We start from the raw sequence: 27,463 nt of genomic DNA on the forward strand, positions 1-27,463 counted from the left end.
ACCTTAATCTAACTGGCTACAACCGGCCCTGTGTACAGGTATGTGTTTATGTAGGATATAAGCGCATCATGCACATTGATACAAGTTCAGTATGAGTAAAGGGGGCACAATGACTGGACCTTTTCAGGGGCCCAGTCATTTGTCTGGGCAGGCCTGGGTATACATACCAATTTATTTTGATTATCTTACAATCACACAATTTTTTTACAGATCAACAGATCTCCACAAAATAATCAGTTCACACAGAGACATTGATCTTCTTTAGTATTCACTAAAGCAAACACTTTTTTGTTTTTCTGCACATGACAATAAATCATTGGAAATCTTTTGGTGGTATTGTTGAAATAAATAACACTTAAAAACTGTAAAGTTGGCCTATGTTTGGTTGCAACATTTAGGCTTAGTTCATTCTGCTCTCATCACTGCAAAATTACTGAAAACATTACTGAAATCATTACAAAAAGTTCTTAATCTTTGAACACAAATCTGTTCCTTCAGTTATTTCCAACTTCTTTGTGCCTTGTATCTTTCTTTGCATTAAGAACTTTTTAGGTCTATTTTTATTTTACATTTTTAGAAACAATACAGAAAGCAGGACCTTGGTGGTTTCGGCAATAATTAAAACAGGATGAAGCTGCTCGTCAGCTTCATTGTGGTAGGACCCGGCTGGTTAGACGATTGGCCAGGTTTCTGAACAACTGGTCAGACCTGGCTGGCCGTGTCAACCTGAAGACTTATGTCAAAGCCTTTAGAAGTTATTGTCCCCAAAGGGAAATTCTTTATCACAAAAATGTACTTTATGGGGAGAGATACTTTAAACCTGTTTGTAGACTCAGGAAAATTACAGAGTAACTAGCCTGTCCTGTTTATAAGAATGTAGAACTACAAAAGGTACCCAACCTGTTTTTTCATGGGGTCCAAATACTTTCACAACCACACCCAGACACAAGTAGCAGGTACATGTGGAACGACTCAGGAAATATAATCCAGACAAAACTGTTTAATATCAAAACCCAATCTTATATTTATATGTGTATATATATATATATATATACACATATACAGTATATACACACATACACATATGTATGTATGTATGTATGTATGTATGTATGTATGTATGTATGTATGTATGTATGTATGTATGTATATATATGTATATATATATATATGTATGTATATGTATATATATATACATACATATATATAAAATGGGGTTTGTTAGAGAAGACCCTCATACACCTACAATCCCTCTAATAGTAACAACAAAAACCATGAAGACAAAATTATAATAATTAACCAATAATGATTTATTATCAATAACAATAATTCGTATCACACAAGAGTAAAATAAACCTTAAAAGTACATTGGTCAAAAAAGAGAAGGGGGTGCAATAATAATAAATAAAAAGGGGGTTACGAAATCAGCGAAAAGCACTGATGAAATAATATAAAATTATGTAAAATTACAGTTTGGTAGTTCATCAATGGATACAAGTATTTATACATAATATACACAAGCTTTCTTTGTTAAGGGATAGACTAGTGTTATTCCCACTCACACAAAAGAAATTGTCAAGTCCTTAGACATCAGTGTGTACAATGAGACAATGAATGAATTGTAATTCAAAGTTTGAGATGGAAAGATACTGTTCCACATTCTGAAGACTTTTCTGTTGGACGATTCAATTGTTTCAATATAAATCAAACTGTATTTAAACCGACCAATGACAAAAAATCTTAATTGCTGAAGGTTATTGAAGGCCACATAATAGTAAGACACTCCGAAGAGCTAAATCAAGTTTATGCATTTCACCAAAGGCACCTCAGCTTTGGCACTCACACGTTTACAACACACCATTTACGAACTCAAGGTCATCCACTGTGCTCCCATGTATACCATGTTTAGAAAAATGAAGTGTGGAACTTGTGTGGACTTGAAGCTCAGCCATTGCTGATGTTTTTATATCAGAGGCAAAGTTGTGAAAATGATAAAGAAAAAAAAACACTTAGAAATAATGCTGGCAGCACCTGAGCCCTGCTCGGTGAAACCAATCTGCTGGATGATCACTAAGCCTTAAAACTGAAAACTGAAAACTGATGCAGTTAAAACTGAATAAAGAGTATTTTAAAAATGTGTAGTCTGCGATGATGGAGAACGCTTGTTGTCAAAATCGGTGGATATCTCCTCACAATCCTCTACCTAGAGGATTGTGAGGAGATGTTCTTTGATTTTGACATAAGGTAATTTAGCCAACGAGCCTTCCCCAGAATAGCTCGAAGTCCACCTTTAATCTTTGTCACAAAAAAAACAGGGCAGGCTTCAGCTTAGGGTCAGAACAGATGGAAACCACCTTCATCCCATGTGTGGGGCCTCAGAGTCACTGGCTTTGGTCTCTGCTGGGTCAATGTTCACTTGGCTCACCTCAGTGGGCTGGGGGATCACCTCCACCTCCTCTCCTAAACTGGCGGGAGACTGGAAACCGCTGTCGTCGTGTCGAGGCTCAGGGAAGTCTGGTGTTACCTCTGGAGGGCTTTCTGGAGCTGATTCTGGATCTCCACACGGGACGACAGGAAGTGGTGGTGGTGGTAAGGCCTCCTCTGACAACTCCTGGACCACGGTGGGCTGGCTGTCCTCTTCCTCTACGTCTGAAGCTGTTGGTTGAGTTGCTCCTGTATCTCCAGATGGGACTTCCTCTGAAGGAGGTGGTGGTAAGGCCTCCTCTGTAACCTCCTGGACCATGGGCTGGCTGTCATTATCGGTGTGAAGAGAACCTGAAAACCATAATTAGGTTAGAGTAGCCTAACTTGACAAATGACTCTGTAACAAGTCACCTATTACAGTACCACTTGAGTAAAATAACAAAGGTATCTGATTTTAAAGCTATAGTGCATAACTTCCTTTATAGAAATGTATGTCAGTCACATTCAAGCCATTGCCAATGAATTGACACAAAGTCGATTAAGCCCATCAGCTCCACAAAACTTTTAGTAAACTTCTCAGTAGAGCAGTGTTCACAAACTTGGGGTCGCCACCCCACACTGGCGCAGGAGCTCAAGAAAAGCCCCAAGACATTTTTAAGTTGTTGATTTTACTGCCGAGAAAAAACCTTGACTTACAGCAGAATGTATAAAATCCATTAACGAAGGCTTTACCTCATGTAGATGCGCCGGCCGTGTTGCTGTAATTACTCAGAATTCCTCATGGGCACACCAAAAGTTACGCACTTTAGCTTTAAAAGTATAGAGTATCAAGAACATTTGGCCCATTTCTTCCTTACCCTTCTCCTCTATGTCTGCAGAACTTTGTTGAGCTGTTTCTGGATCTCCGGATGGGACTTCCTCTGACTGAGACAGTGGTGGTGGTGGTAAGGCCTCCTCTGTTACCTCCTGAACCATGGGCTGGCTGTCCTCTTCCTTAACCTTCTCCTCTACGTCTGAAGCTGTTGGTTGACTTGTATCTCCAGATGGGACTTCCTCTGAAGGAGGTGCTGGTAAGGCCTCCTCTGACACCTCCTTGACCACGGTAGGCTGGTTGTCCTCTTCCTTAACCTTCTCCTCTACGTCTGAAGCTGGTGGTTGAGTTGCTCCTGTATCTCCAGATGGGACTTCCTCTGAAGGTGGTGGTGGTAAGGCCTCCTCTGTAACCTCCTGGACCATGGGCTGGCTGTCCTCTTTCTTAACCTTCTCTTCTATGTGTGGAACACCTTTGTGAGTCTCTACCTTCAGTGGGACTTCTTTCTCCTGTGGTGCCTCTGGTCTGGCTTCCTCTTCCTTCAAGACGGAACCATTTGACAGGTCCAGAGGTTTCTCTGAAGCTTTGGGACTGGCAGATCCATTCTGCTCAGGAGAAGTTTTGCTATCGGAACTCTCCATCTTAACATCTTTGTCCTCCTCTTCTTCTTCTCCGTCCTCCTCTGGAATGTCCTGGATGCCTGACAGGCAGGACTCGTTGGGCAGGACCGGAGAGCCGTCCACCTGGATCATGGACACCACCTGCTTCATCCGCCTCTTTTTCTGGTGCTCCACACCCTCACCCTGTGCTTGAGCCTGGTCCTGGTTCTCTTCGCCCGCCTCCTCCTCCTCCTCCTCGGGGGCTCCACCATACTCGCCGGCCCAGTCGATAGAAGGGTTTTCTCCCAGTAGGTGCAGGCTGGGGTCGCTGTTGCCCAGAACAATGCTGTCCCTGTACAGGTTGTGTCTCCTTTGGACTGCCGCCTCCTTCACAGCTGTACAAACAGAGAGAATTGCACATTGTAAATATAAATATTTATCATCACATTGCACATTTCAATTGAACTTATCTACTTTCTATTCTATTTTATATATACTGCTTTATATTGCACAGAAAATTCCTTTGCTCTACTTAGTATTTATCTTATGTAAATATTGTTTATGTTTATCTTATTTAACTCTATATATTTTTTTATTTTATCTTTCTAACTGCTCTGTGGGACAGAGATAAACGCCATTTGGATTCTGATGTACAGTATGTCTTGCATATATCAGAACTGACAATAAAAGACTTTGACTTAGAGAAAGAGCTTGGAGTGTGAGTGAGTGAGTAACTGGTGCCTGAATGATTGTTTTTCTGATTTCCTAAGACTAAGATATTCCATCTTCCAGTGAGAAATAAGCCCATAATGCAGCATACAGACACATGCAGGTTGATTTAAGTGTAGAGAACTACTGACCCATCATGATGTCCTTCATGACTGAGTGCAGCACCACCTCCTCAAAGATGTTCTCCACCAGGATGAAATGAGAGAAGTCCTCAAAGATCAGCTCCTGGAAGCGCGGCAGCTCCTAGTGTTCACAAGCAACAACAACGGTCACAACCTGGAAATATCTACATTTGAATAAACATCTCTTCAAATGCCCTCGCTTCAACCTGTGACTAGTATTATATAGGAGGTCCATCAATATTTAGGAATCGTTTTTTTTACGCTCCTTCCATCTTCCCATCAGCTCTGACCAGCTTCCCTCTTCCCTGCTGAAGAAAAGCATCTCCACAGCATGATGCATGTTAGTTTTCCACCACACATTGCATTTTGCATTAAGTCAAAAACTATAATTTTGATCTCATCTGACCAGAGCACCTTCCTCCAAGCCTTGCCACAAGCAATGTGGTAGGCACAGCATAGTCAGATTAGACCGAACTTGAAGTTTTTGGTCTGAATGCATCAATGTGGTGCACTTTGAGAATAAAACTAAGGCAAAATCAACTGTGTCCATGTGAGCTATTTCGTACTTTTTTCTTGAATAATTTTTGGAAGCACAGAATTACCAAAAAGCAGAAAGTACAGGTTTAATAAATCCATTCAGCTTTGGGAATTTTTAAAACAATTCCTTATCCTGAAGCTCCTTCTCTCTTTGAAGTCTTTGTTTTTTTAATGACTCAATATAGGCCCCTGATCTTTGTGGCCCCGAACAGTGTTCTTTAAAAAATAACTACAATTTACTGCCACATGATAGGCCCCTGATCTCCGTACGCCCCCCTCTACGAAGATCAGGGGCTTATCATGAGCCAGTCAATAATTTATTTTTAAATAATATTTTTTGGGTTCTTCAAAGATCAGGGGCCAGTATATTGAGCTAATTTACTAGCATTTTGATCCCATGTAAATTCCAGGCGACCCCACATGGGGTCGCGACCCACAGGTTGGGAAACGCTGACTTAGAAGGATGGAGTACATTAAAGGAATACTTCACCCATAACGAACCAGCGTTCTGTCATTATAAAATCGCTATTATAACATAATGAATGAGGTTTTTCTTCCCCTCAGTCTTTCCTTGGCCCAGCTGTCCTGTGAATCCTAACCTTACATTTTACTATGCATGATGTCACACATGGGGAAATGTAGGGACAGTGAGACCATAAAACACTCTTTCTGCCTTTTCTCAGGCTAGGATGAACCGATTTCTAACATTTTTGCCCATTTATAGTACATAGGATCTCAGAGTTCAATACACCTTTAGTTCTTTAAATGACTGAATATTGTTTTAGGTTTAGGTGATCAAATGTTTTTGCGACTGACCGGGGCACAGGTAGGGCTGAGCTGCTTCAGCATGTAGGGGATGAAGATCTGGAGCAGAGCCTCTCGGAAGAATCTCTTCCTCACCGTGCTGCTGTCATAGTCAAATTTCTGAAGTCAAAGACAAAAAAATTTAAAATAAGCAAGAACAAAGAAATGATACCAGTTCTGTGACACTACATCTAAATCTCTGAATAAGTGATTATTGACACAAGAACAAAATATAACTATCAATACATTATCTACAGAACTGTAGTTATGTACAATTTTGAGCTTCTTCACTTTTAATGCTTCTTTTCACCTCCATTTCAAATACATTTTTACACATAATTACTAAGAGAGAATGTGTGTGTGTGTGTGTGTGTGTGTGTGTGTGTGTGTGTGTGTGTGTGTGTGTGTGTGTGTGTGTGTGTGTGTCTGTGTGTGTTTCACCTTGATGACCCGGTCCTGGCAGCGCTGGATGGTCTTACAGAGCTCCTCTGTTCCCTGGGATTCCAGACTCTGGTGAAGGATCTGCTCAAAGGTGTACACTGCATCGTCCATTTGCTGTGGGGAGAAAGAGGGTGAGAGGGAGGAGAGGGAGACAGAGAGATTTGTAATGGAGAAAACACATTATAAATAGCATGTTCTAGTTCAAGTTTTTTTTTGGTATTGATAGTATGTTTGCATGACTATTATAATGTGTAGCTCAATCTTTGCAACAAATTCAACTGGTGATTGACTGGCATGTTCAATATTCATGCATTTCAAGTTTTAATATAACAATGTATACTGCCCCTAGTCGTGGTTGTCCAATGATGTACCTGAACACATACAGTATATCCTCTATTCAAAAGGTCCCACTCACTCACTGTTCCATCAGAGTTCCTGAGCCACCACTAGGGGGCACAGTATAACTAATGCTTGTCTCAGTTGAAAGTAACAGCACTTTTGAAGACGAATTAAATGATCTTCCCCCCCACGGAAATTCCTCTTTCTAACCCTGCGTTCCAAATCACATACTTTTTCTTTTTACTACACTACATACTAAAGTACAGAAGAGTTTTAGGGCCACAGGAGAGACATTTTTTATTTTATTATGTCAAGAAATGTCAAGAATAAAAGACGAATACTCCAAAATGCTATTGGAGTTAGTGGGGCATCCAGATATTTTCAGCATACTACATTTGACTTGCATGTATTAGGACATCCTAAATCTTTTTCTGGCATACTAAATAATAGGGAAGTATGTGATTTGGAATGCAGGGTTAGTTCTAAGATTCATCAGCTTTAAGGCCCAACCCTAACCTGCAAGTTACACAGAGGTTCAGATGTCATTGTACCACGCCATGAGTGAGAATGTGGATTTTAGCCTGAGAGCATAATCTTTGGAATTCAGACTAGGACAATTAAAAGAACTCCACCCAGCTAATGAAGCACCATTTCGTATTGGATAATGTAACTAAATGATTCCCTGCGGCAACGGAACTCAAATATATCATTCGCTTTTCTAATGTGTATTATGTGTTTTAATCTTGCCCATGTAAAGCACTTTGAATGGCCTTGTGTCTGAATTGTGCTATATAAATAAACTTGCCTTGCCTTCTTAGACAATTTTCTTCTATTGCCTCTGGCTGGTATTGTAATTGTAAATCCCATACATGCTTTCACAACTGCATTGACAAGATTAAAGTGAGAGCAAGTTATTTTGATGAGGACTTTTTTATAGATCCACACAGGCTAATTCATTTTACAACCGTCATTTATATGTTGACTTGACAGGATAATAGTTTCCTAATGCTAGAAAAAATGATATTTGGAAGCTGAGATAAAAGCTTGCTGGTGACCTTTGAAACTGGAACATTCTACAGTTCCATGGGCAAGACTGTGTGATACCATCAAACGCTATCACTCTCCCTTTTAGCGTTTTATTGTTCTTAATTGAAATTTATTTTTTTCTTTGATGGTTCTGCCCCATTATCAGCCATTATGACGACAAATAACTCTCTCAAACAAGGCTCCCGCTCCCCTTCCCTTACCTGGAGGGATAGGCTACTCAAAAATTGCGTTGCTGCGCTAAACTGAAATCTGCGACCAATACGAATATGTGACCATAGAGCCTGCATGCGCAAGCCAAAAATCGGACTGGGTGTGCGACCAGACCAAAGGCATTAATAAAAACTATATAAAAACTGCTTTCTTTGCACTGATGGTCTCGTTTGCTGTTAAAAGTAATTTATGATCATCAGAGGAAAAATTAGGCTGTTTTAAAGATATTTAAAAGTTCCTCGTAGCCGCTTTAAGACTATGGACTTGAGGAAAGAACTCACAGCTTGAGAATATGTTGTTTCTAAACAGTACTTGAACTCTGAATGACCTTGTGTTAAAGTGTAGAACCCCGCCCCCACTGAGGAGGTCATGATAAGTGTTTCTCCATGGGGGGCGGCGGGGGGGTTGAATGCCAGAATGCCTGCCCCTTGGATCTCTCCTCTGGGGCTTTGCATGTCTGGATACATGGGAGACTAATACAATTATGTTGAGCATGAATGTTGGGTGCCTCAACATGGACGGATTTCTCTTCAGGCATTAATACAAAGGACCAATCTGTTTACACACAAAGTACACCTTTCTGTATTTTCAGTGTTTTAAATCTTAGAACAAATGCCAGATGATAATTTAGATAACCTGATGTGTGTTTGTTCCTATTAAACCATCTTATGCTACACTGTCTCTCAACCGCCTGATTTACCTTGTGTCTGAACTACTAGCAACAGAATAATATTGCAGGTTCTTGTTAATGTAGATAATCCATATCACACACACACACGCGCGCGCGCTTGTTAAGGGAATGTTTCTTTGCTAGATAGTAGTTCCTCTGAAAAAGGCTGGTGGGGCAAAATAAACTTGACTATAGAACTAGAAGAAAGCTTCTATGAATAGACATATTTGACAGTGAATAATGAATGTGCTGCAACAAAACAGTGAGTGTTTAGACCTCCAGCCACAACAAATGGGAAGTGTCTTATTGTGACCGACTGCTATCTAAACAGTGGAGACGGTGGCCCTCAGGGCAGCTTCTCATATCACTCCATTTGCAATTTTTTTTTCTTTTGAGATCGTTGCCAAATGAAACCCAATACCAAGTTTGTATTATTGTTAAGGCCTCCTCTCCCCCTATCAACCCCCCCTCCCCGGGCCCTCAGATCCTCCTCAGCCGGTCTCCTCTCCACCCACACATCAAACCTCCACAGCCTTGACGACAGAGCCTTCTCTAGGGCAGCTCCCAGGCTCTGGAACAGCCTCCCCCAACACATCCGTGACTCTGAGTCCCTCACCATCTTCCAGTCCCATCTCTTGTCCCATCCTCTGCCTACCCCTAGATCACCCACCAACCCAAGCCCCATCAACTTTACATTTTCCTTTTGTTTGTTTACTGTTCTGCTCCTATGTAAAGCACTTTGAGAGCGAGAAAAGCGCTATATAAATTAAATATATTATTATTATTTAACCCTTTGTGATCCAGGGATGACAGACATTCTGAATGTACACACTGAACACTGTAGAGAAGGCTTCTCTACAGTGATGACAGGGGCAGATTTACCATCAAATGACAAAAGCAGATTTTCATTTCCAGCCAGCGACTGTCAATTTGCCAAAACTGAAAGAAAACTTTTGCTTGCCAATTGCATTAGCTGTAGCTAGCAAGTGGCTTACAACTAGGCTGCAAATAGCTGTCTTTTAATGGCGTTGCCTTGCAAAAGGGTCTTCAGTTTTAATCTCATTGAATAAATCATATTATGTCCACTCTGTAATGATGGAAACTAAAAAAAATCTGCTTTTTGGCCCGGTTACTGATCAAAGATGTAGCCTTAGAGTATTGAGTTATCAACACAGAGCAGGAACAGTGATGTGTTTCCTGTGCAATGAGGGATGATTGCTTGTATTTCATGCACAGTCACTTTTGGTTTGACCTCAAAATAAACCTGTATTTTAACTATGTGTCCATATGCTGTCTAATTGTCCGAATTGATGTGTATGTATTGGGACATCCTAAATCTTTTCCTGGAATACTAAATAGTAGGGAAGTATGGGGATTGGAACTCAGGGATCGTCTCACCTCTCTCATGAGAATCTGGGCCCTCTGGACGAACACTGAGGGGCTGGACACGTCAAACCTCTGCTGGAGACCCTCCAGGCTGAGAGGCTCCACCTTCTCATAGCAGCTCTGCATCTTCACCGGGTGGAAGGCCAGCATGGAGATCTTCTCCATGTGCTGAGGAGGAAGCACAGAAAGGGGGGGGGGGGATTATTTGGAATCAGAAAACAATGATATGAGGTCATTGGGGACAAATTGATTGACAAAGGGGTCCAGGGTCCAAAAGACCCGAGTTGGTAGGAGGAGGGTCAAACTTTGCACAAACGCCCATTCTGACTCAAGGATGAACCGATTAGATTTTGGAGGTCAAAGGTTAGTGTGACTTACATACCCTGCATTCCAAATCAGGGAAAGAGTTGACGCTGATAACAGTTCAGTGTGTAATTGTATAATCAATTCATTTTGCCGTTAAAAAAACAAGAGTGATAGTCCACAGTCAGTGCGTTTCCATGGGACAGCTAGATTGGATTAAGACATATACCGAACTTGCCACTCGAACAGACCGAGTCACTTGTCTGAGTATACATGGCCTTTCAGAGAATCGGATAAATGGCCGGAGCATAGCTGACTCCGCTATGCTTTCAACAAGTGGTTATAGAGCCACGTCCGGTTCCTTTCTGGCAACAACCCTACTATTCATTACGTCATCTACCCAGCAGGGATTCCGAGCAAGCGCAGAACGCAAACTCTTATGTGCGATATGCGATCCTGTTTACATGCAGAGAGAATGCAGACTATGAACAAGTTATCCAGGTGTTCTTATCTGACTTCGCTTGTCCGTTAATGTTCCGATTTGTGTGCGAAGTAGATCGGATAAAGGTGTTTACATGCATTTTACAAGTCCTGTTGAAGTCTTATTCGTTTATTTACCCGATTACGAGTCTGCATGTAAACGCACTGACTGAGAGCTTCTGCTTGTCTAGCTACATACCTGTGCCACTGTCTCCTTGGTGCCCTCGTTAAGGCTGTTCTTGCTCATGTCCACCATCTCTCTGAAGAAGACGTCTCGCACCTCGGAGAAGCCTCGGCTGGTGGGCTCCATCAGGGCATCCAGGATGGAGCTGATGTAGGGCTGGATGCTCACCTTCAGGAGCTTCTCAGCCTTGGGGAGAACCACCGCTATGGAGGGAGACATGACGGTTATTTGTAGGAACTTACCCTACGTTCCAATCCCCATACTTCCCTTCTATTTAGTATGCCAGAAAAAGATTTAGGATGTCCCGATACATGCACGTCAACTGTACTACACTGAACATACATAAATGCCCCACTAACTCCAATAGCATTTTGGAGTTAGTATTCGTCTTTATTCTTCACATTTCTCGACACAATGAAATAAAAATCTTCCTTATTTGATTTTTTTTTCCCTCTCCCGTGGCCCTTAAACTCTTCTGTACTTTAGTATGTAGTGTAGTTAAAAGAAAAAGTATGTGATTTGGAATGCAGGGACAGTTTCAGACAAGGATTACTTTAACCATTCAGATCCTTACAGAAATGTTAGAATTTGGACATTTGCTGCCCCCCCTCCCCCTCCCCACACACACACACACACAGTATTTTTCAGCAGATAAAAACTGTCCATTCTCCTACTAACCTACCTCTGATCTTGTTGGTGACGTGCTCCTTGGAGGTGATGATCTGGTCCATGTCTGTGCGGATGGAAGCCTCCAGAGAGGAGCCGCCCGACACACACTTCTGCAACACCGCCGAATAGTGGGCCTGGCACTCGCCCTGCACCAGGCTGTACACCGCATCACTAATCTACACACACACACACACACACACACACACACAGTGATCATTTATATAGTGTGCACGTTTCATTAAGCCAATCTCTCAGTCACCCGCTCTGCATGTAATCGGCAAATAAACTTTTCAGGGATCCCACTACTGATAACCAATCAGAAGAGAGAATGCTACAAACCGGCACCCGTCTCACTGCCGGTGCACGTGCAGAGCGACAGATGGGTGAATGTGTATGCGCCTACAATGGCGGAGCAGGTAAAAATCCTTCCCAATGTCTGTTTTGATGGTTTTTAATCATGTTTTATCACACTTACGGATCTGAGATGATGCTAGATAACTCACTGCTTGAAGACCGCAGTGCATTAATGTGGTGACGTGGGGACGAGCGAGGGGACTGCTAACTGCAGTAACTGACAGGAAGTTAGCTAAACTGACCATTCCACTTACTGAACCTTTAATGTTGATGGAAGTGTATGGAGTAGTCTCTTACCAGTATCCAGGTCCTCTGCCTGTCATGTAGTTTGCCTTTGAGTCGAGGGGAGATGAGCTCCCTCAGCTCAGGGAGGAGCCCCTCCATCACTAGGTTAGACAGGATCTACAGGGACAACAGGACACTCAACTCATAAGAACATACTCTAACCAACACACACACACACACACACACACACACACGCACGCACGCACACACCATTGCACACTTCACATTCAGTCCTAACAGACAACCACTGAGAATTATTTTGCCTCTCTGATAAAATATCCAGAGGGGTTCCAGTCAGTGGTGTTTGTAACATGTACTGGGTATAATATATTTTTTCAATGAAGGCTTTAAATAAGTTCTGGGTAAAATATTTCACATGTTTTTCTATTAAAAGTCTATTCCACGGATTCATCATTGGACACTATTGTTTAGTTCAAAATGGCCAGTTAAAATTCATTGATTGATGCAGCAGAGCCATCTTTTTTTTCCCCATGTTCTTATTATTCCTCTACTTCCTCAGAAACATTCTTTTGAAATGACACAGATTGAGTTTATTTTCAGACTTGTAGTGTTTATATCCAAATAGAACTAAATTAATTAAAGTGACATCACTAGAACACTTTGCATTGACACAATATTGGGTCACAGATACTGTGTCATGTCAAATCAAATACATCAATACCAATATGAAATGATATAATATAGTTGTGTGTGTAAATAATAAACTAAATCTAAAATAATTTGCATTTCATTCAGGTTTTTCTAATCCTGATAACACTGCTCTATCACTATAACACCCAGAAAAGACAACATTTGAAATATATTTCTATGTATTATTGCCTCACTATAGTGTAACCTGAATGTAGTATACACCTGTTGGATCGATAAAGAAGTGAGGATACGCTCATAAAAACACATCCGACTTCCTCAATCAACAGCAGAACAGTGTACAAACTGCACTGCTAAAAAAGAAGCCAGTCTGCCAAAGTGAATCACTGTAAAAAAAGTCACTTTACTCAGCTGGCAATGCTAGAGCACATTTTGGAATGCTTAGCTCATATCAGTTGATAGATACTTGGCTGTTACAGATTAGCACGTCAGTTGTTAAGGTTGTCCTACTGCATACTAGCCTGGCACCGCCCGCCTTCATACTTCCGCTCAATTTTCATTTCCCTTCAGTAGTCAGTCTGAGTCTGCGGTATATTCTTAGGTTTTCTACAGACAGATTTTTGGTGGTCCAATCAGCGAACAGAGGGAGTGGCCCAGAAGACGATGCATAACATAACGTCACGACCAAACATTATGCGATTGGTTGGCAGATCCAGAGTGGCACTGGGCAGATCCAATAGTTTTAAACTTCAGCAGACACCCGCCTTCAAGTGAGTTAATGTTTGTCAATTGAGCGATTCCAGACCTTCTGTACAAATGAAATGAAGTATGATGGTCTGGTAGGACCAGGCTAACTGCATACATCACTTAGTCTATAATGTGCTGCCTTTTGTGGGTGTACAGCATCCAGAAAAACCTGCTCAGTGCTGCTAGAAGTAGAGAAACTTAGGCCACGTTTACATGACACTGGTCTCGCTAAAAACGTAAAGGGTTTTTCTTTACGTTTTCAAAAGCAAAAGTGTTCGGACGCAATCGTTTTGGAAACTTTCATCATGCACACGGTTTCACGAAAGAAGGGCCGAAATAGTTGTAGCACGCATGCCAAGCCAGAAGTGGGCTGTGACACCTGTAGCCTAGTAGATAGCTCCCTCGGTGCCATTCGGTGCATGTAAACAATCTGTTTACTGTAACCGAAAATGAATGCCACTAACGTTCATGAAGCTTTTGGTGTGAGCTTAGGGTCACAAGTGACCTTGTGATAACATAGGCTATGCTGCAAGTGACTGGAGCGCTGCTGGGCTTTGACGGGGCTGTGTCAGCGCTAACTTCCCGTTTATGCTATAAAATAAAAGGCTACTCACATTTTTCCAGTGAAATGCTTTTAATGTGAAGTGTGAAGCCACAGCCTCAGAAATGCTCTGTTTGTATCAACGGAAACTTAACTGCTACGCTCTATAGATAATGGTTTTTTTTTAATGTAGAAAGCCTTGTCCCGGCATTAATGTTGGTGACACAAGTTTAACCGGCAGAGCACACATCTTTCACCAGTCAAAGTGGCTGGTGGTCTCAATAACTTACTACTACTACTACTACTACTACTACTACTACTACTACTACTACTACTACTACTACTACTACTACTACTACTACTACTACTACTACTACTACTACTACTACTACTACTACTACTACTACTACTACTACTACTACTACTACTACTACTACTACTACTACTACTACTACTACTACTACTACTACTACTACTACTACTACTACTACTACTACTACTACTACTACTACTACTACTACTACTACTACTACTACTACTACTACTACTACTACTACTTCACCCACGTTTCCATTCATACACCAATAAGAGGCTAACTATCGTATCAGGAGCAATTTGGATAACTACAAAAGCAATATCCTTTTGTAGTTATTGCACCGTGGGTTGGAGAGAAACTTATTTTCGATTCCTCTGTATGTCTGGCACATATTGCAGAGATTGATAATAAAGTTGACTTGACTTAACATGCGCTGATCAATAACCACATTTACACATTTCATCAATGAGATAGGCCTACTATATGATGCCATTCAAACTTGAAAAGAAAAAGGCATAGCACAGTGCTAGATGCTCCTATGGCCGGCCACATGCTTACCTGTGCTGGTACACCACACATCATCTCCCAGGTGCCATAGTTCCCTTGAGCTTGGCGGTAGAGTCGCACTGCATCAGTAAAGGCTGGTGTTTGGACTTTATTTTCCTCTGACAAACCTGAGATTACAAGATTAGCTGTTAGCATGCAATCCATTGGGCAGTTTGGAAGAATCTTCCTCACAAAAACATTTGTGTTAATATGTGTGTGTGTGTGTGTGTGTGTGTGTGTGTGTGTGTGTAGTGGTGAAATGGTGTGTGAGAAAGACGGTGTAACTAAAAAAAAACTGAGATTTTTAAACATTCCTAAAGCTGTCTATCTTAAGACCATTACATTCTGCTCCAACACAGAACAACATATGGACAGTGTGTGAGAATGCCAGACCTATGACAAAGCCAGGAAGTGTGTGTGTGGGGGGGGGGGCAGCGGCCTCACCACAGTTTATAGTAGTAGCAGAGGCAGGAAGTCCTAATTATTTTGTCTTTAGTCTCAGATGGTATAAAGGGGATTTGAAACTAACCCTGCGTTCCGAATCGCATACTCTTTCTTTTTTCTATTCTACATACTACATCCTAGCCTGGCTCCGCCCACCTACCTACTTTCCCTCAAATTTAATTTTCCCTTCAGTAGTCAGTCAGTCTCCGGCCGTCCAATCAGCGAACAGAGCGAGTGGCTGGAGCGCAACTTCAACGTCATCGTTCTCAGTTTCACTTGAATGCTGCGTTCCTTTATACTCGGAACTCGGAGATTTCCGACTTGGTAGTTCCGAGTTCCGACCTGTCTGTGTTCCAGTGCATCTGCTCGCGAACGTATGGACGCCTAAAACCTTTCTCATCCAAATATTATCCAAATTAGGCTCTAGCACGTTACCGTTGCCAGGTACGGTAGATCCATACACTACAATATGTAGTGAAGTCGGAAATTTCCGAGTTCCCAGTACAACTGGAACGCACAGTCAGAAGCCGGCTCATACGTCACGACCAAACCATATGCGATTGGTTGGCTGATCCAGAGTGGCACTGGGCAGATCCAATAGTTTTAAACTTCAACAGACATCCGCCTCCAAGTGAGTGAACGTTTGCCAAATAGAGCAGTTCCAGACCTTCTGTACAAATGAAATGAAGTACGATGGTCTGGTTGGACCAGGCTAACTACATCCGACAATAAAAAGAATCTAGTTAGGATGCAGTAGGCATACTATTGGGACATACTTTTACTTATTTATTTCATCATAACATTGCGCCTCGATCTTGCCTCTGGCTTTTATATCCTTCGCATCACCCTTTATTTTCATATGGAGGCTCCGTCGATGTGACGTCACGTCAGGTTCGCACTGGATTATGGGTCAGAATTGCCCAAATAGGATGCTGTTTTCAACACTAAAAATCTTGGCCGAATGTAGTAGGACATCCGGGTACTTCTAACCATGCTAAATCTGGCCACAAGTCGGGACATACTACATTTTTTTTCTACCATACTAAATAGTAGAAAGTATGCGATTCAGAACGCAGGGTAACTCAAAGTTAGGATTTCTATCCTCTTCCACTATCATAGCAACCCTTAAAATAGCTTCTCCTGGGCATCACTCACACCTTATAGTTTTAGCCAAGGCTTCCTTATAAGAGTGACTTAAGCTCTAACCAAACTACTGATCAATGCAGCTCATACTAATAATATAATAATATTAATCACCCATTATAAATGACTTGACCGAATCCTGCTGAGAACTGTAGTCTATTTAGAGATGAAGAAAAACATAGTACATGTAACTGTGCATGCATTTTTGATTTAGAAATGGGCAAAGGTTGAAAAAACAAAACAAGTTCCAACAAGCACACAGGAGCATTTAGTGATGTTGTAAGTTGTATCTTTTGACCTGCTCCCATTGACTACCAGTGTTTGAGCTAAGCTAACCTGGATGAGAGACCTTTGTTTTGCTTTTTACCTTTCTAATTGTTTTATATAGAAATGGACAATCTAAATGTTGAACTATTCCTTTAAGACAGAACTTAAATGTAGAATCATGATGCCACTAGCTGCATTTTAAATGTACATGAAATCTGAGTGGAAATGCCAGAAGGTTTAAGAAATTAAAAGTCAGAACTTTGACAAAGGGAAAAGGATTTTAAGCTGAGCTCAGGTAGTAAAGTTGGACTTCTCAAAAGAAATGAGACAGTAAATCCCTAATCAAACCTGTAATATATATTATCATATTCTAAGAGGGAACGTTTCTATTTGGTTTCTGTCAACATTGTCAAAATTGCTCAATCACCTCAATTACCCTTTCCATTACACCACCTCTCAGATCACTGTTGGTTATACGGCCTGTAACTTGAATTACAGGTTCAGTGTCTTCACTTGGTTCCCAGCAGCATTAGTTGTTTTAGGTGGAAAAGCTCTGAAATCCCACTGAACACTACAATACAGGCACAAACACAGTGAGAGATAGCTGGTGAGACATAGTGGAGCATTTAGCAGCACTATTTCTCACACGACTTGGTTGAGACCAAATAAATGAATTATTTCTGTAATTGGTTCTGCTTCAAAACATGGAGTCAATGACTCTGGAGAATGCTTGTAGAAAAAAATCTATTTGACAAAATCAGTGACTATCTCCTCACGATCCGCTAACATACGTACTGTGTGTGTACTGAAAAAATACATCTGAAGTAAGTACGGTTTACAGAGCCTAGGCTGTGTATTAACATTTACAGTCTATAGTATCAACACTGGATTTTTTATTCAGCACACAGTCAAACTGGTAGTGAATCATGAGGAAATATTCACTTATTTTGACAAAGTGATTTTGACAGCATTCTCTAGAATCGCTGACAACCAAAGTAGTAGCCTCCCTTCAAAACATAAAGAAAACAAATATCCAAGACCAAGATAGGGACACATTACAAATCTACATGTTTGCCACACGGTGTGCATGTATAAGCCTGACCCGGCCCTGCATTACACCAATACACACTGACAGAAATCCCTGTGTTGAACCAAGAAGAATGACGTGTTGACCCCGGGCTGACATGACTGTGGTCACATTGTGCAACACATCAGAGACTTGAAATGACTTCCACCCAGGGATGTTAGGAAGTTCTGTGCAGGTTTGTGTTGCCATGTGTGTGACATACACAGAACATATGGAGTCACTCAGCCCGCCCATATGCCATACAGCTGGCCCTGTGTCATGGTTCAGGCCTGCAGCATACTATTGCTTTCCATTGCCAGGACTCTCTTCTCTTTCTCACAGCCTCAACCACTTCTAATCTGCACTGCTGACATACCAAACGGCCAATACAAATCTACTGACGAATGTTCTGAACGTGCAACATCACTTTACTACAACCTCACACATTTGTTTTTTTCGATTTTGTGGATTTCATAGTCATTCATTATTTTATGACTGAAAAAAGTACAATATTTCAAACATCACATGATTGTATTGAAGAGAGCTGTAGAGAAGCACATTGAAATAACAAGGACTAACTGTCAGAGCTAGACAGACTAATGGAATCTAAAGCGATTAAATACGAACAGAGAGCATGCTTCCAGTGCAGTTGAAACAATGTGCTCTTGTTAAGCCTCGCTCAGTCCCTGCCAACAGATACACGTTACTGTTTAACACAGCTCTGAGTCAAAGCTGTACTACTATACGCTTGGTGTAAAACGACAGTGTGATTCATGACGTAAAAAAATACCAAGTGTGGTTTCAAGTTGACAAAGCCTTTTGTGAAAGAGTGACGGTGACTCAATACCATCCAATTCATCCATTTTCAGTGAGAAGAAGGAAGCAGGCTTGGGTTAGTGAGGTCTGTTGAGTCTAAAGTAAAGAGTTTTCAGTGTCATAAATAGGTGTCTCTCTTCTTACCTGGCTAGATCACCATGGTAACTTAGGCTGCACGGCTAACCTGTTCGGAGGAGGTGATGTTAAGACTCTGTCCCTGCGTTCAAATCCCCATACTTCCCTACTATTTAGTATACCAAAAAAAAGATTTAGGATGTCCCAATACATGCACGTCAATTGTAGTATGCTGAAAATACATAAATGCCCCACTAACTCCAATGGCATTTTGGAGTATTCGTCTTTATTCTTGACATTTCTCGACATAATGATAAAAAAAATTCCTTATCTAATTGTTCCCCCTCCTGTGGCCCTTAAACTCTTCTGTACTTTAGTATGTAGTGTAGTAAAAAGAAAAAGTATGTGATTTGGAACGCAGGGTAAGATTTCCCTGCCTGCCTGCCTGCCTGCCTGCCTGCCTGGATTCCCCCCCCCCCCCCCCCCCCCTTGCCCATTTGAATCTCCTTGCCTGCCAGCCCACTGCGTGTCATCCGTCCAAAAAGGGGGTTTGTTAGAGGTAGGTGTACTGTTTGTGCACAAAAAAACACAGTATAGGCTCTGTAAACTGGTATGATGCTAACTATGGTGCCCCCCACCTTTGTTTACATACCAGTTAACAGAGCCTAGGCTGTGTATTGACAATGGATTTATTTTTCAGCGCACACACACACAGTACATACAGATCAGCAGGTCGTGAGGTCATATTCCTGAGAAGAGTACCTGTTAATCTTCACTAAGAGCTAATGTATTAACACACACACACACACCCCCACACAAATACAGTCCGGCTCCCAAACAACTATTTGTCCGTTCCCCCGTACAGTACATACAAACTGTGTCTGAGAATGTAAGTGCAGGTGTGTACTAGCAGCTGTAAGGTAATGAACCCTCTTTGTTAAAGCAAACAGCGGTTTGAATAAAGCTCCTGTTAGAATAGATAGACACTTCCTCCTGGCTACCTCTAGCACTATTAATCTTCATCTGAGCTCAGCACCATGGCAACCTGGTAAATATGTCATGGCATGATGTCATCATGCGTTTACTCTCAGCCAGTTTCACATTGACCTCTGATTGTAGCAGCCAGCCAGCCAGCCAGCCAGACACACACACACCTGAGAGAAGACTATGAAATCAACCTAAACCACATGAATGGAAAAACTATATTTACTCTTCAACCGTAGGTGACTTGTGGTCAACTAAAGTATTATGTCAGACCTAACATCTATGGCTGTCACAGTGAAGGAATTCGCCTTGTGGTGATGCGTTTACTTGTTTTACATGGATCTTTCTGGCACAGAATGTTTACAAATGGCTTAATGTAAATCATGAGCTGCTTCCTCCTTTTTAAATTTGCCTAAAAGGTCAATATACTCCCAACAAACCAAACCCAGTGTAGTTGACCTCGGTTTAGGTACCAGTGAAGTTTCCATGTGTTTCTGTCTAAACAGGAGGCAAGGTGAGGTCACGTGAGGGGGTTGGCGGTAGCCTACCGTGCTCCACAGTTAGCGTGTTAATATTGCTGTAATTGATTTTTGCGGTTACTAACATAGCCCAACTCGCATCATAATCCAACATTATCTCAACTGTGAGTCTGGTAAGGACTGAATCAAAGCCCGGTTCATACTCGAATATACAGTATACTTCTTTTTTTAAATTGTAGATCACTGTAAAAGCAGCAGGGTTGAACAAACCTTTCCAGTTTGTTGTGTTTTTTTAGAGCCTGCTGCCGACCTTACTGACCAGCCTGATATACTGCCTCAACTGCTCATGTGCTTAATAGCAACCAACGCTCTAAAGGAATGCAGGATGCATGGCCATCAAGCACATACAGTGGGCTCCAGCTATGCAGGATGAATACAGATGGTATTCTACTTTCTCTACCCATGTTTTACCAATACATAGGTTCATAGGTTCTGATTCAAAATCCTGAATGCCAAGAAAAGCATGATCCAAAATGTTACTTTTAGGAATGTTTCCCAACATATATGGTTGCTTAAGGGCTCCATTAAGAGCTGGAATTGAACTGGTTGGCAATCTATCAGGAGATGATGCACTGAATGAAAGCAAACTGATCCTGGGTCAGAACATTTAAGACGAGAAGAGACTTGCTACATCGAGGGAACTCTTTTTGTATCGTTTTACAAAATGAAAAAATACGCAGTTGATAGCTTCAGAAGTTGAGATTTTTGGTTCAGAGTATTGAAAAAAAAACTAATGTTGAGGTAATGGGCCATTAAACATGGTTGAATAGGAGAAATATACAGACACACACAGACAAGTTTTAGTCAAATAAACACCTAAATGTACATTATGGACCTTATATTTATACTTGTATAACAGAACAGACATGTTTTGGAATCAAAAACACACACAAATGTAGAAATTAAGCAATGCTTGAAAAAAACACTGTTATTGCCTGCAGTGTGTTGCCTTGAAGCAGTGTATGCTTTCTCATTTAAACAGTGACACGACATCAGCATTAATATAGTTATCAATTCAAATACTTTAGGACTGCCAATACACTAGTCATAGAAAAGTCTTCATAGTAAGATCATGGTGATTAGTCATTCATCAGTGAGTTTATAGAAATGTGTATGGGTGCGTGTGTGTTCGTGGGTGTGCGTTTGTGTGTGTGTGTTGCAGGACTCACCATCGTTGGTGTGTCGGACACAGTCCTGGAGGACAGCGTGCCACTTGTGCTGCTCCTTCTCCGTCACCACACAGAAGTAGTAGTGTCGGGCGTACGGGTGCCACAGGATCAGAGGGAACTGGGTGGCACACTTTAGGAAGGGTGCACTTCCAACCTTGGCTTTAACATCTGGAAGGAAGGAAGAAGCGCGCACACACACACACACACACACACACACACACACACACACACACACACACACACACACACACACACACACACACACACACACACACACACACACACACACACACACACACACACACACACACACACACACACACACACACACACACACACACACACACACACACACACACACACACACACACACACACACACACACACACACACACACACACACACACACACACACACACACACACACACACACAATTTAGTATGAACTAAACGGCATGTTATTGTTCTCATACTGAACATAGAATGTACATGCTCTTGTAGCGGTTTATGTAGTCTGCAGCAGGTCCCATCTTACTAATGCGTGTGGTAAAGTAAAGCATTCATCATGCTTAAGAAAATATTATTGTGAATAGCATAGCAGTCAAGTCAGTAACCTGTCATTCTTTAAAAAAAAGCAAAGACCCTTATATTAATAATCTGAATGTAATACTCAACGTAGACTTCACCAAAGTAAAGGACAAAGATTATGAAAGAAATAAGGTTGAATACTGGTAGTAAAGCGGCACCATTCCAAACTATTACATGACAACATTCATAACAACATAACTCACAGTTTGACAACCACTCATAAGGATCCATTTGATACCTAAGTTACTTTATAGCGGTGGTTAAATCAAGGCTGTTCTGAGCAGCCGCGGGCAGGTTCAGACACAACTGGTTTGCTCTCATGTTTTGAAGGATAAAATATCACATTTAAGGGAGCAGCAGCAGCCTTAGTATGGGCCTCTCTGCCCTAAAAACACTAGCTTTTTTTTTTCCTCTTTCCATTTATTATGCTACATCCATTGTTTCACTTCACCCTAAACTCCCAAACTCAAACATCTATAGAGTATAGTACACAAATGCACATCCAAACTGAGCAGGACTACACTGCCATTCCACAGAAATGAAGTTGATGTGGTATAAACTTCATTGATTGTTGTCAAAATCACCTTGTGTCAAAATCAATAGAAATCTCCTCATGATCTGCCACCTGTCCGTAAAAATCTGGTGTTAATACACAGCCTAGGCTCTGTAAACAGACACGTTGCTACTAACTAGGGTGGGCCCCTTTGTTAACATATCCTTTGTTTACAGAGCCTAGGCTCCAACACTAGTTTTATTAGCAGATGGTGAGATGAGATATATTCACTGATTTCTCTTTAAAAAAGTGATTTCGCCCCCAAGCATTCTCCAGAATAGCTGACTCCAGAGCTGTGTTCGAAAAGCCATACTACTCATCCTACTCGTTTTGACATCAATTTGAGTGTTTGACGGTTGTGTATGCGAGTTTGTGTAGGCGAGCAATGCCCGGGTGAGTACTAACTTCCGGTAAGATTTTGTGTATGGATCGATAGGAAGCTTCTCCTACTCAACCGCCCCACAATGCATTGCGTCTTTTTAAACGGCACAGAAGTTTTATTTTTTTTATTCTTTATTGCTTCTGTATACTTCAGTGTAAACAGTCCGATGAACCTCGCATACACAATCGATCGTTAAGTAGACAGTATGTAGTATATACATGTTGAGTATGTAGGAGGGAGGACGTTAGTAGGGTTTTTCGAACACAGCCCAGCTTAACAGACATCCTATCATTTTCCTCACCAGGCAGGCAGTTGCTGATGAGATCCAGGTATTCCTCCATGGACGTCAGCACTTTGTAGCCAGCACAGTTGATTGTTCCTTTGGGATTGAGGCGTCTGTCGTGGGACTGGAGATTAAGAAAGGCATAGCAGAAAATAATTAGCATGTCAGCTAAACCAAACCAGCATCTACACTACAGCAGGCTGTGCAGTCAGTTTTCCCCCCTCACCGCTTTGTTGGTGTAGAAGTTGATATTGTAGGAGTCTGGAACGAAGATGAAGCGGTTCCTCCATTTCTTGTTCTCCTCCAGGTACTGAAAGAGTGACCCTGAGAAGATGGACTTGTTCTCCAGAGGAACCTGGGAGCAACAACAAATAATAGAAAATCAGTTTTATTTGTATAGCCCAATATCACTCCTACCCTGCGTTCCAATCCCCATAGGGGAGAATGGGGTTATATGTCACACGGGTTGGTTGTCACAATCGTTATATCTCGGAACCAGGCGCTGTCTGTGAAATTTTGGTATGTAAATATCCAGAAATGGGATCAGAGGTCACCTGCATAGTCTTCCTTGGAGTTAGACTGCTGAATTTGAGGTGAGAGGACCGTTTGTGTTTTTCATGTCAAATTGAAAATATTTAGCTCCTCAGTATTTTTCTTCTAGGCTTTTACACAATGGGTTTATAACAAAACACTTGTTACCCATAAAAGGTGTGAAGGGTAAACTATAGTTTATATTGTGGTTAGCAAGCTAATTAGTTGTCAGATGGTTGTTGGCCTTGATGCTAGCAAGAAATTCAAGTTGGGGTTGGTCGTCACATTTTTTGGGGGGGTTGGCTGTTACATGTTATCCAAAGGCTACAGCCAGAAAAGGAACCCATTAACGAAAGAAATTGTCAAGCTGTATCCTGACTGACACCCCAGAGAAGGAAAGAATAGAGCAGGAAAAGGCAGCTAACATGCAAAAGAAAAAAGGGCAACATAATCAAAACAACCCAGTGCATCCCAAAGAAAGTTATGTAGGCCTATTTGTCAACTTGACAATGCAATTAAAATTTCAAATTTAGTTCTGCTTTCTTGCCTTCTTTTTAAGATTATTCCCATTAAGATAATGTTGTGACAAACAATCCCATAGTGTGTGACAACCAACCCCTTGATGGGGTTGGTTGTCACAATGTGTAAGGGTGTCTTTGATTAATAATTTCTTCTTTATTACAATAAGATAGAAAAAGTGAGGGGTAAACATTTCAAGCCAACACCTTAAGCTTCAATTTAATGTAGGAATGACTATTGAAAGATGTTTAGGTGATGAGCAATTCTCACTAGAGTAAAAACTGTGCCTACTTACCCCGTTCTCCCCTACTTCCCAGGGCCGCCTTTATGCACGGGCTTACCTGGGTTGAAGCCCCAGGGCCTACGAAGATTAGGGGCCTCTCAAAAAAAAAAAAAAAAAAAATTTTTTTTTTTTTTTTTCTGTCTCAATATAGGCCCCTGATCTAAGAAGGCCCCGAATATTGTCATTTAAAACAATAAATTATTGACTGGCTCATGATAGGCCCCTAATCTTCGTAGGGGGGCGGGCGTACGGAGAACAGGGGCCTATCATGAACCAGTAAAGAAAAAGGGAAAAAAAATCACATTATTTTTTGGCCTATGAAGATCAAGGGGCCTATCATTCACCAGTAAATTTTTGTTATTTTTGTTTAAATAACATTGTTCGGGGCAACGCAGATTAAGGGCCTATATTGAGTTGAGCCATTAAAAGCAAAACGAAGAATTCAAAGAGAGACGTAGCTTTGGGATAAGGGATTATTTAAAAAAAATTGGAATGCTGAATGACTGGGTTTTTTAAACCTTTGTATTTTTGTTTCTGCTTTTTGGTATTTCTGTGTCTCCAAATTATTCCAGAAAATAGCTCACATAGGACACAGTTGATTTAGCCTTAGTTTTCTTCTCAAAGTGCACCAGATTGATGCATTTTACTTTAAAAAGGTTCAAATTTTTCTTCCGGGGGGGCATGCCCCCGGACCCCCCTAAAAGGTCCTGGGACCCCACCGCTGTCTCCTCAATAACTTGTGTGTTTGGTTATTAAAAGTCATTAGACCAGGAGGGGGTTATTTACATGTTACCTTAAAGGCCTACTTCACCGGTTTGAATATGAAGGTGTATTGAATTCTGAGATCCTATGTAGTATAAATGTGCGAAAAAAATTGAAATCGGTTCATCCTAGCCTGAGAAAAGGCAGAAAGAGTGTTTTTTTTAACCCTATACTTCTCTTTCTCGTGACATCACAGAAAGAGAAATATAGGGTTAAAAAAAAAAAACTTACTTTGTAAATATTACTGTGATGTCTTTTACTGTGACATCACAGTAATATTTACAAAGTATGTTTTTTTTAACCCTATATTTCTCTTTCTGTGATGTCACGAGAAAGAGAAATATAGGGTTAAAAAAACACTCTTTCTGCCTTTTCTCAGGCTAGGATGAACCGATTTCAATTTTTTTCGCACATTTATACTACATAGGATCTCAGAATTCAATACACCTTCATGTTCAAACCGGTGAAGTAGGCCTTTAAGTGATTTTGTATTTCATCAATAGAGATATTGTGGTGTAGACAAACATGGCTTTAACACATCTGTATTGTAAGACCGCCGCCCGGGGGGGCCTACGAAACCTCTCAGCCCCAGGGCCTAGTGGCAGGTAAAGGCAGCCCTGCTACTTCCATACTATTTAGTATGCCAGAAAAAGATTTAGGATGTCCAAATACATGCACGTCAATTGTAGTATGCTGAAAATACATAATTGCCCCACTAACACTAACCAAAAGGATTTTGTAGTATTCGTATTTATTTCTCGACATAATGAAAAAAACATCTTCCTTATCTGATTTTGTTTCTCTCCTGTGGCCCCTTAAACTCTTCTGTACTTTAATATGTAGTGTGTAGTAAAAAGAAACAGTATGTGATTTGGAACGCAGGGATAGACATTTGCCTCAGTGGGCTTCACATTCAGTACACAGTATGATCTCTGCCCTTAACAACACATTTCAATGTATCTTATACAACACTTCTGCACACACACACATTTTCATCTGCACGGTGGGACACAGTGTTAGTACTGCATTAGGGCTGGGTTTCACTTTCATTTTTTCGATAGTAGTGCCAGGACAGATCTATGACGGAGTTTGGAGTGAATAGCATTTGCTACTTTACTTTGAGAAGTATTGACGTGTTTTTTCCCCTTACAATAGAAGCTATTCTTCTCAGGTGTTAAATGTGTAAAGATAAAGAGCTGTATAAGCACTTTTTATAACAAAATGTAAAATACACAAGATTTAAAAACTTTTAATCTTTCCGATCATAGAATAAATGAACAATATTGTAACAGTAATCTTGATTATATTTCAGCTATTCAGCAGTTATGTTCATGCAGTGACAACAGAGTTTTTCATGCATGGTGCACTTCTTGCCACAGCCAAGAAAGTCTTTCGTCACTGGAGGTAAAATGTACGCAGTAAAATTGTCTTAACTTTCGTATGAAAGCCCATGTCTGCTTCAAGGGAAAAATCTTAGGAAATATAAAATACTTGTCAAAACATTGATTTCTAGGGTAAAATAATAATCACGATATTGCCTGACTTGTATATATATATTTTAATATTAATTTTCCTGGCTAAACTTGGTCTATATACTGTTTTCAGTTGTACATTTAAAAAAATACATTTTAGCAGTTTGTTTAAAAAGGTTTTAATATTGAGTAAATATGCCTAATATGGAATCTGTGCTCAGTATAGGTGGAGGAGGATGTTTTACCTTGCGGTGCAGTAGCTGCGGCTGCGGTCCGGCTCCTCCCTCTACGTCAAAGCGCACTTTGTTAAAGAGAGCCACCGCATACTGCTGCTCATACAGATGGCCAAACTTCCCCATCGTCTCCCCAGTCCGAGCTGCAACACACACACACACACACACACACAGAGTTAGCACAGTAGTTGCACTGTTCAG

At 41.1% G+C, this 27,463-nt stretch overlaps 1 protein-coding gene across 1 annotated transcript in view; it reads right to left on the reverse strand.

The window, feature by feature from the left end:
- Window positions 1–1,292: 1,292 nt before the first annotated feature.
- LOC307262077 (protein Niban 2-like) overlaps window positions 1,293–27,463 on the reverse strand; it is a 38,074-nt gene continuing 11,903 nt past the window's right edge. Inside the window, exons 2-15 of the mRNA XM_080042821.1 lie at window positions 27,275–27,405; window positions 23,689–23,817; window positions 23,481–23,586; window positions 21,657–21,824; window positions 15,166–15,281; window positions 12,407–12,511; window positions 11,769–11,931; window positions 11,102–11,289; window positions 10,132–10,287; window positions 6,468–6,581; window positions 6,039–6,146; window positions 4,695–4,806; window positions 3,282–4,229; window positions 1,293–2,775 (exon numbers count right to left, since the gene is read on the reverse strand). Coding sequence (XP_079898947.1) covers window positions 2,357–2,775; window positions 3,282–4,229; window positions 4,695–4,806; window positions 6,039–6,146; window positions 6,468–6,581; window positions 10,132–10,287; window positions 11,102–11,289; window positions 11,769–11,931; window positions 12,407–12,511; window positions 15,166–15,281; window positions 21,657–21,824; window positions 23,481–23,586; window positions 23,689–23,817; window positions 27,275–27,405 — 2,963 coding nt within the window. The 3' untranslated portion in view covers window positions 1,293–2,356. The remainder of the gene's footprint in view (window positions 2,776–3,281; window positions 4,230–4,694; window positions 4,807–6,038; window positions 6,147–6,467; window positions 6,582–10,131; window positions 10,288–11,101; window positions 11,290–11,768; window positions 11,932–12,406; window positions 12,512–15,165; window positions 15,282–21,656; window positions 21,825–23,480; window positions 23,587–23,688; window positions 23,818–27,274; window positions 27,406–27,463) is intronic.

This window comes from Ammodytes marinus, assembly GCF_949987685.1.
Source record: "Ammodytes marinus genome assembly, chromosome: 2".
In the NCBI taxonomy this organism is placed as follows: domain Eukaryota; kingdom Metazoa; phylum Chordata; class Actinopteri; order Uranoscopiformes; family Ammodytidae; genus Ammodytes; species Ammodytes marinus.